Source organism: Gobius niger (assembly GCF_951799975.1).
Source record: "Gobius niger genome assembly, chromosome: 8".
NCBI classification, from domain to species: domain Eukaryota; kingdom Metazoa; phylum Chordata; class Actinopteri; order Gobiiformes; family Gobiidae; genus Gobius; species Gobius niger.
Window position 1 is genome coordinate 2,696,502 of NC_136859.1, and position 10,190 is coordinate 2,706,691.

At 48.5% G+C, this 10,190-nt stretch overlaps 2 protein-coding genes across 2 annotated transcripts in view; both read right to left on the bottom strand.

Moving 5' to 3' along the window:
- The window catches only part of LOC306966787 (protein NLRC3-like), a gene marked incomplete at its 3' end in the record, with an annotated part of 170,653 nt that extends 161,020 nt beyond the window's left edge, over positions 1-9,633 (bottom strand). Inside the window, exon 1 of the mRNA XM_079561604.1 lies at positions 9,487-9,633. Coding sequence (XP_079417730.1) covers positions 9,487-9,629 — 143 coding nt within the window. The 5' untranslated portion in view covers positions 9,630-9,633. The remainder of the gene's footprint in view (positions 1-9,486) is intronic.
- LOC306966668 (protein NLRC3-like) lies at positions 3,925-7,996 on the bottom strand (the record flags this gene model as incomplete). The annotated part of the gene is made up of 8 exons (XM_079561481.1): positions 3,925-4,502; positions 4,734-4,780; positions 4,877-5,044; positions 5,112-5,279; positions 5,348-7,238; positions 7,331-7,523; positions 7,619-7,658; positions 7,866-7,996. 8 exons carry the CDS (start codon positions 7,994-7,996, stop codon positions 3,925-3,927), a joined length of 3,216 nt encoding a protein of 1,071 aa, XP_079417607.1.
- Positions 9,634-10,190: the final 557 nt, after the last annotated feature.

Genomic DNA, 10,190 nt, shown 5'->3' on the forward strand with positions numbered 1-10,190 from the left:
GATTTTTTATTTTTTTCGATGGAACAATAACACGCGTTGTTTCAAAACATGTCAACAATGTTGTTGTTGAAAACTGACTTGAACTAATATATTTAGACATTTGCCTTTTCCCATAACATTAGTGTCCTACAGAGAGGAGAGAGGTGAGGAGGAGGAGGTGAGGAGGAGGAGGAGGTGAGGAGGAGAGGAGGAGGAGGAGAGGAGGAGAGGAGGAGAGGAGGAGAGGAGGAGGAGGTGAGGAGGAGAGGAGGAGGAGGTGAGGAGTTAATCAGAGGAGAATGTTTGATAAAACATTCATTATCTCAGAATCTAGATCATTTTGATCAAAACTAGCCTCTGTTTAGCTTTGGAGTAGAATGAAACTGTTTTCACCTGTGGAGAGCTTAGATTCTCGTCTTTCTAACGTTATAAAGCTATAACTCAGAACACGCTGTGCTGCTACAAATATCCTGAAAAACGGTCTGGATTGTTGGCGCAGCTAAATCCCCAAAACAGTGCGGCCTCAATGTGTTTAAATGTCCGATGTTCATTTGCACCGACATGTCGACACTGCAGCGTTTCTCTGCACGGCCTGAAAACGGCTTTGTTTTCGTGTAGTGACTGATTTTATCTGGACTTCTCCAGCCCCATGTTCACTGATAGGAGAAAAGGGGCGGGCACAATTCACGGCGACGCCAGTTTCCTTCCTCCGCCCACCCACCTCTGACCCCTGACGTCACACGCTATCAGAGCCGGTGTCATGGCGGCACAACAGCTGTCCACTTTACTACGATTATGTGCACTGTCGTTGTTTGTAAAAGCTCAAGCTCAGCGATGTCATCGTGTGATGTTCACAGTAACATGTATTTTATTGTGAAATGTTACTACATGTTACCAAGGACAAATTGTACTTTAATTTTTGTAAGTGAAGTTCACCAAATCCTTCATTTTACTAGTTGTTTCATAAGTATTTCATGTTTAGAGGCAAGTTCTAGCCATATTTCATTTGTTATGACCATGTCAGAAGTGTTGCTCACTTATGCCTGTACTGTCACTGTCACTCCCTCAGTCTGCGCTATGCTTTCTGAGAGGTGGGTATTGATTTGTGCTCGTCAAATTTAACAATATTAATTAGATAATTGGACACTCCAAATTAAGATAATACAAGGTTAAAATATCTGAATGTACATTTTTAAGAGTTGTAGGAAGTAGGCCCATGTATAAAACGTTTTTGTCTTTTTAGCAAGCTAATGTAAAATGTGCCAGAGCTAAAAGCATCATCTATGTGTTCACTTGCTAACAGGGGACTGGTGAGCTGTGTGCATGGGACAGACTGCAGTACATTTCATGTACATTTTGTTTTATTTTGTGCAGGTATGTGCAACACTTCATCGTTCATGGTCAACATTTTATAAATGACACTGGGCATTTTGAAAATGCAAATCATGTTTTTTATTTACATGTTAAAAATGTATTTTAATTTCATTGTTTCAAAAATGTCTAAAAAGTATGTGCACAATATTAGCTGCACTCAGTCTGCCCTATGCTTTCTGAGAGGGGACTGGTGAGCTGTGTGCATGGGAGAGACTACAGTACATTTCATGTACATTTTATTTTATTTTGTGCAGAAGCCAGTAAAGTGCTCGCGGTGATCGACTCGTCTCCTGGTCCTTCCTTCTCCGCGCAGTACTCCAATCGAACACAACGCAGAGACCACAAAGGGTTAACGGATGTTCCCCAAGTCCATAAGACTATGTTGAACTGATCCACACCCGTTACATACACAAAGGAACCGGTTGTGTATGTGAAAGTTGTTGACTATGTGCGCGGCCAAGAAAGTTACCGCTGTTGGGCTAAGAATAAAAGCCATGAAACTAACGAAGCCATCGATATTTCAGCAAATATAATGCACAGACGTTACATTGGCGACGAGTGTAAAGGCAAAGACAACGCACGTAAGGAAGCCAAAAAAACAAAACGAGCATGGCTACACACGCTTCTCCACTCCCAGCTTCTGACACAGAGAGCGAACCTGGTTCAGTCGGGCCTCGTTGGACAAAATGGCTCCAAAGGTTTGAGAACTATACCACAGCGATGAATATCTCAGGCATACCCGTCACTATGGGCGGGCCATAGGGGGCCGTGCCCTGATCACAAAGAGCTTGAGATTATTTGGAACAACCCAAGGTCAAATCCACCAGCCAGGATTGAAAGATGGGACTAAGACTTCAGCCATACAACTTTAGAGTGGAACACAGGAAAGGTGCGGACAACCCAGCTGACTTTATGTCTCGCCATCCACTGCCATCACATACGAGTGAAAGCACTCGTGCGAGCAAGGTTGCAGAGGAGTATGTGAACTTCTTTTCATACCATTCCACTCCAAAAGCTACGACGCTTCAAGAAATAAAAACAGAAACACTGAAAGATCCTGTTTTACAAGAAGTTGTTGGTCACATCAGAGACAACACGTGGCATCACACAGACAAGTCCCAACATGCTGACATACTAAAACTATTCCAACATGTCTCCAGCGAACTAACTGTAACTGACTCCTCGGACATTGTTCTCAGGGACACTCGGATTGTTATTCCAACTGTCCTGCAAGAGAGAGCGATACAACTCGCCCATGAAGGACATCAGGGCATCGTCAGGACGAAAGCATTGCTCCGAACCAAGGTATGGTTTCCGGACATTGATCGCAAAGCAGAAGCAACAGTACATTTGCCTGGCATGTCAGGCTAATACACAAATCACTCAAAACGAACCGTTACAAAGTCACCATTACCTGAAGCACCGTGGCATAACGTAAGCGCAGATTTTTATGGACCATTGCCCACCAGAGAATATCTTTTTGAAAATGTGCGTTCAACATCAGCATCAACTGTTATCCCAGTTTTCGACAAAGTGTTCTCCATGTTTGGAATCCCCAGGGCGGTGAAGACAGACAATGGACCGCCATTTAACAGTGACTCTTTTTCACAGTTTGCAGACGACCTGGGATTTCACCATCGCAGAAAAACACCTCTTTGGCCTCAAGCCAATGCCACTGCCGAAAGATTCATGAGAACCTTAGGCAAAGCACAAGGCATTCCCTGGAAACAGCAACTCAACATCATCCTGCGTGAATATCGATCCACACCTCACAGAACCACTGCAACTTCACCAGCTGAGGTACTTTTCCAACGCAAGATGTTTACAGAACTCCCTTCTTTCAGTAGCAAAACGATGCTCAGATGCAGAAGTGAGAACAAAGGACACTAACGCAAAGACCAAGATGAAAAACACTGCTGTTGCAAAGCGTCCTGCCACACCTCACTCACTTACTACAGGTGACACCGTGCTACATCGCCAACTCAAGCACAATAAACTGTCACCACCGTATAACACCAAACCATACAGAGTGACCAAAGTCAGAGGTTCTGCAGTAACAGCCACAAGAGACGGACACTCAGTTGTCAGGAACGTGTCATTCTTCAAGAAGGTTTCACCTGAGCTTCAAAATGTTCCCCCTGATCCTAATGACAATCCTCCTGTGACTGTTATGCCCAGATATCCATCCCGAGTTAACCGACGCTCACCTGCTCATTTAAATGAGTACATTAGACCTAAAGTTTGATCTGCTATTCGTAACGATCAGTGCAAATGTTCATGGTCATGTGAGCAATGTTGTGATATTTGCTGATACCGTGTTCACAAGTCAGTGATACTAATACCTGTTTTATCTAAAATGTTAGAGCTATGCTATAGTAAGCACATTGTTCAGTAATGGTATCATAAAGCTACAAATAGCGTTTAAAGGATGAAGTGTTTACGAAGTGATGAAGTGTTCATCCATTAATAAAGACGTGTTTTATTTCAACAGTGAATCAGTGATTACAGGCGGAGCCAGCTGTGATTGGTCCTTACAGCTGTCAATCAAATGTGTGTCATAAAAGAGTTCAGTCACAGAGGTCCACCAGGGGGCGCTCTCCTCAGATCTAACACAGACACAGAGTCACCTTCAGCTCTCAGCCCAAACCCAGGAAACAGAGGCTCAGTGAAGGAGGAGGTGAAGGTGTAAATGTGGAGCAGTTTTCCATCAGAGCGGATCTTATAGAAGGACAGAGCTCCAGCCTCAGAGTCCAGGAACACGCCCACTACACCTGAGAGAGAGAGAGAGGAGGAGGAGGGGGAGAGGCGTGTTTCTCTCTTGTTGTGACAGACAGAGTAATCTCCACCATAGATCCTCAGATTCCAGGACTGATCATTGTCTCCAAACTTACTCTCCTCTCTGTCTCCTCTCCGTCTGATTCCTCTGTAACTCACTGCTATATCAAACCCCCCCCATCCGCTCCACTGCACCTCCCAGTAACAGCGCCCCCTCAGGCCAGTGGAGCTCAGGACCTGAGTCCGGTCCATGAACCTGTCCTCATGATCTGGATACTGCTGCTCCTCGCTCACTCTGGTCACAGTCCGTTTGTCCTCAGACAGAAGGAGGTTCCTCTGAGCTGTGTTTGGATCCAGAGAAAAGTCACAGGAATCTGAGGAAACAAACACAACTCATGACATCACTTCCTGTTCCTGTGTCTGAAGAGTTCTTTCATGTGTAATAAGCTGTAATAAGTCTGACACAGATATTCAGAAGAGCATGGATTTGGTGCATAATTTGTAAATTAAATCTATCACTTTGCAGATTTTTCCTCTAAAAACAGATTACATAAACCTGATGAAGTTCAAGTTATTTCCATGAAATTACTAAAACACAGACTCACATTTCCTCAGACCTGGGACCATCCACTGTTCTCCAGCAGGATCCAGCCTGAAACACACAAGTCCAGTTTACTGTAGACCAGACCAGACCTGGACCAACCATGGACCAGAGACAAGACCCTGAGAGAGTCCAGGGGGGGCTCACCTGAGAGAGAGAAGGGGCCCCTGAGGGGCCCGTAGAGCGGTCAGGAGCTCGGCGGAGGGTCCTGGATGGTTGTAGCTCAGGTCTAACTCTCTCAGGTGGGAGGGGGCGGAGCTCAGAGCTGAGGCCAGAGAAGCCCCGCCCCTCTCTGAGACCAGACATCCAGACAGACTAAAGACACACAGCATTAGCCTCTAATGTGGACACAGAGACAGAGTGCATCATGGGAGCGTCTCACCTGAGGGTGTGCAGTCTGCAGGGGGCGCTCTTCAGTCCAGAACACAGCAGCTCCACTCCTGAGTCCTGGAGGTCGTTGTTACTGAGATCCAGGTGAGTCAGACTGGAGGAGCTGAGGACTGAGGCCAGAGGAGCACAGCTGAGAGGAGACAGGCCACAGCCGCTCAGACTGAGGACAGAGAGGACGATTAGAGACGAGAGCCAAGACACAAGTGTTTAAATACAGTCTGGACTCACATGGCTTTGGTGGAGGCTTTGACGACCGGCAGCAGCTTCAGGAGAGCTGTCTCTGAGGAACAGTATTTCCTGAGGTCAAACTCCTCAAAATCTGAGTCTGAGGACAGTAAGAGGAAGGACAGAGCAGACCACAGAGCAGAAGAATATAACCAGGAGAGACGTCGTTTTCTCATGTATCTCTGTATCTCCTCCTCCAGACTGTGGTCGTTCAGTTCGTTCAGACAGTGGAGCAGGTTCAGGCTCCTCTCTGCAGACAGACCCTCTTCATTCAGCTTCTGTTTGATGTACTTTACTGTCGCCTGATTGGTCGAGTCACTTCCTGTGTGAGTCAGCTGACCTGGCAGCAGGCTCTGATTGGTCGGCAGAGACAGCCCCAGGAGGAAGCGCAGGAACAGGTCCAGGTGTCCGTTTGGACTCTGTAAGGCCCGGTCCACAGCAGAGCGGTAGAAGGTCTCAGGGCTCTGAGAGGAGTGAGGTGAGGACAGCAGGTTCTCCTCGGGGTCAGGGCTCTCAGAGGAGTGTGGTGAGGACAGCAGGTTCTCCTCGGGGTCAGGGCTCTCAGAGGAGTGTGGTGAGGACAGCAGGTTCTCCCCAGAGCTGAAGAAGGTCTGATGGACGTGAAGAGCAGCCAGAAACTCCTGCACAGTCAGATGGATGAAGCAGTAGACCTTGTCCTGGTACAGGCCTGGCTCCTCTCTAAAGACCTGTGTGAAGACTCCGGAGTACACTGAGGCGGCTGCAGCGTCCAGCCCACACTCGCTCAGGTCACTCTCGTAGAAGATCAGGTTTCCTTTCTGCAGCTGCTCAAAGGCCAGTTTTCCCAGAGACCGAACCATCTCCCAGGTCTCTGGAGTCCAGTGAAGGTCTGTCCCAGATCCCTCATGATACTTGATGTTCTTGACTTTGGCCTGGACCACCAGGAGGTGGATGTACATCTGGGTGAGGGTGCGGGGCAGCTCTCCTCTCTCTCTGGTCTCCATCAGATGGAGCAGGACTGTGGAGAGGATCCAGCAGAAGACTGGGATGTGGCACATGATGTACAGGCTGTGGATGCTCTTGATGTGGGAGATGATGTCTGTGGCCTGCTGCTCGTCTCTGAACCTCTTCCTGAAGTACTGCTCCTTCTGTGGGTCGCTGAACCCTCGCACCTCTGTCACCATGGAGACGCACTCAGCAGGGATCTGATTGGCCGCCGCGGGGCGTGTGGTTATCCAGAGGCGAGCGGAGGGAAGCAGGCTCCCCCTGATGAGGTTCACCAGCAGCTCCTCCACTGAGGCGCTCTCTGTGGGCTCCGTCAGGACCCGGGTCCGGCTGAAGTCCAGAGGAAGTCTGCACTCGTCCAGACCGTCAAAGATGAAGAGCACCTGGAGCTGCTGAAAGCTGCAGAGACCTTTGGTTTGACTGAAGAAGTGGTGCAGCAGCTCCAGCAGGCTGTACTCTGTGTCTCTGAGCACATTGAGCTCTCTGAAAGTGAAGGGGAACAGCAGCTGGACGTCCTGGTGGGCTCTGCCTTCAGCCCAGTCCAGACTCACCTTCTGAGTCAGCACTGTTTTCCCCACGCCGGCCACGCCCTTCGTCAGCACCGTCCTGATTGGTCCCTCCTCTCTCAGCTCTGCTCTGATTGGCTGCTGTCTGTGGGCGGGGCCTTTAAACAGGTCTTCACATGTGATGCTGGCCTCTGTAGCGGCTGGTTTCCTGGACGCCGTCTCGATGTGTCTGACCTCATGTTCCTGGTTGACCTCTGAGGCCCCTCCCTCTGTGATGTAGAGCTCTGTGTAGATCTGGTGCAGGGGGGCGGAGTTTCCTGCTTTAGCCACGCCCTCAAACACAAAGCTGAACCTCTGCTGCAGATGACTCTTCAGTTTATCTCTGCAAACTCCAACAGGACTCCCTGAATAAAGACAGAGACAACAGTGAACTCTTCACTGGACACAAACTCAAATATAAGTTATTAAAGTTATGTAGATGTGGAAGAGTTCTTACTGGAGCTCAGACGCTCGGCCAGCTGCTCCTGCTTCATCCTCCTCAGGAAGTCCAGGGTGATGTTCAGCACAGCCTCTCTGCTGCTCTGCTCCTCCTCACTCTCTGAGCTACTCTCTGGGTACTCTGAGACCAGGAGCCTGTGGAGCCTCTGCAGCTGCTCTTTGACAAACGTCAGGATGTCCTCCTCCAGACGCTGGAATAGAATCAGATTGAAAGAGTTTCAGTCAAAGAGAGGACCTGAGGAGCCCCACAGAGAACCCCACACATGCTGCAGTCGTGGCTACTCACCGTGAATATGGCGTCCAGCTGCTCCTTTGGGCCTGGCTCCCTGAGAACCAACAAACAGAGACATTAGAGACTGAGCAGAGACCACTGCAGCCGCCTTTGGACTCATTTAGACTCACAAGAAGCTCTTCCACAGACCTGCTGAGGACTCACCATCTACAGCTCACAGCAGGACTAAACCAGGACTAAACCAGGTCTGACTCTGAACCAGGACTAAACCAGGTCTGACTGTGGTTTACGCAGGACTTACCTCTGGTCTTCAGGAGGAGGTTCTCTAAAGAAAGGAGGGTTGCCTTTCGAGCGGTCACTTTTCAGAGACACAGAGCTGGGAGCAGGTTTAGGTCTGGGTTTCGACCCGGGGTCAGGTCCAGGTGGGTCCATGTTGAAGCTGCTGAGAATCAGAAGAAGAGTTCATTTGAACAAACAGACTGAGTTTAACCTTAAACCTGGTTGGTCCAGTCCAGCTCAAATACTTTTTATTTTCCATTCAACAACAGGCCTTTTGCTCAGTGTCTGTTCTAGATCTGTTTGTTTGTTGCTGTTGGAATGTTTGTGTCATAATCGATTAAAGAAGCAACTTTTGATGCTTCATATTTGCTCTGAAGAAAAGGACGTTTCACCAAATGATCAATTATCACAATGACACACTTCACCTCCATCCATCCATCCATCCATTTTCTTCCGCTTTATCCGGGGCCGGGTCGCGGGGGCAGCAGTCTCAGCAGAGATGCCCAAACTTCCCGATCCACACACACCTCCTCCAGCTGTTCTGACCCCGAGGCGACACCAGGCCAGCTCGGAGACATAGTCCCACCACCGTGTCCTGGGTCTTCCACGAGGCCTTGTCCCACTAGGACATGCCTGGAACACCTCCCGCGGGAGGTGACCAGGAGGCATCCGGAACAGATGCCCGAGCCACCTCAGCTGGCTCCTTTCGACGTGGAGGAGCAGCGACTCTACTCCGAGCTCCTCCCGGGTAACTGAGCTCCTCACCCGATCTCGGAGGGTGCGCCCAGCCACCCTGCGAAGGAAACTCATTTCGGCCGCTTGTATTCGCGATCTTGTCCTTTCGGTCATTACCCAAATCTCATGACCATAGGTGAGGGTGGGAACGTAGATCGATCGGTAAATCGAGAGCTTTGCCCTCCGACTCAGCTCCCTCTTCACCACGACAGACCGATACAGCGACCGCATCACTGCTGACGCCGCACCGATCCGTCTGTCGATCTCACGCTCCATCCGTCCCTCACTCGTGAACAAGACCCCGAGATACTTGAACTCCTCCACTTGAGGTAAGGACTCCCCACCGACCTGAAGAGGGGAAACCACCTTTTTCCGGTGGAGAACCATGGCCTCGGATTTGGAGGTGCTGATCCTCATCCCGGCCGCTACACACTCGGCTGCAAACCGCCCCAGAGCAGCTGAAGGTCCTGGTTTGTTGAAGCCAACAGAACAACATCATCTGCAAACAGCAGAGATGAGACTCTGAGGCTCCCAAACTGGACACCCTCCGGCCCCTGGCTGCGCCTAGAAATTCTGTCCATAAAAGTAATGAACACTTCACCTTCCACATGATTATTTACAGACTAGAGTTTAATTTATGGACAAGTTTATAAACTGTATAAATATTGTAACGTGAGGGACTTGGTGAAGGCCTCGATTTATTCTATTGTATTGTTTTGTTGTCGTGTAAAATGATAATTGATGGATTTCTCTGATTGTGGCCGTTCAATAGGAGGCCAGAGACTGGTTTATGTTTCCTGAAACCTCCCAGATTAAACTCTGTGACTGAAGAGACTCAAATGGACAAATCGGCCAAAGACAGGGACAGCTCTGCACACTTTGGTCAATATGTTTTTTATGGGACTGACCTCTGGTCTTCAGGAGGAGGTTCTTTAAAGTCAGGGGGTTCGTCTTTAGAGCGGTCACTTTTCAGAGACACAGAGCTGGGAGCAGGTTTAGGTCTGGGTTTAGGTCTGGGTTTGGACCCGGGGCCAGGTCCAGGTGGGTCCATGTTGAAGCTGCTGAGAATCAGAAGAAGAGTTCATTAGATCAGAACAAACAGGGCGTTAGAAACAGATCCAACAAATCCAGTAGTTTTCGTTTAGACCAATGAAACATCAGGAGTGTCCTCACAGAGCTGCAACACTAGACTCAAACTGTTCCTCAAACATCACCAACATCTGGACTTTACTAAAGCCACTGAGTCGCTCAGAGCGGCTCCTCGTCCTCCACACGTCTGTCAGGTGATTTTAGATGAAATAACAGGGTCAGGGTGGACTTTATGGACATGTTTGGGTTTGAGATTTAGAGGTGGGAAATATGTCGTCTGCAAGATGATTTACAAATGTTTGTTTGGAAGATACAGTTTGTACATTTACAACATCAAGGACATCTTCAAGTCACCAAACCAACAAACAAGAGGCAAAAACTGCTGCAAAAAATATCACTGATGTGTCTCAAAAATGAAGAGTTTTTTTTTCCTGCACTTTTGTAGTTTATTCAAGACAAACAACAAAACAAATGTCTTATGGTTTTCAAAAATATATATTTAGTTTTTGTTCATATCGCTCAC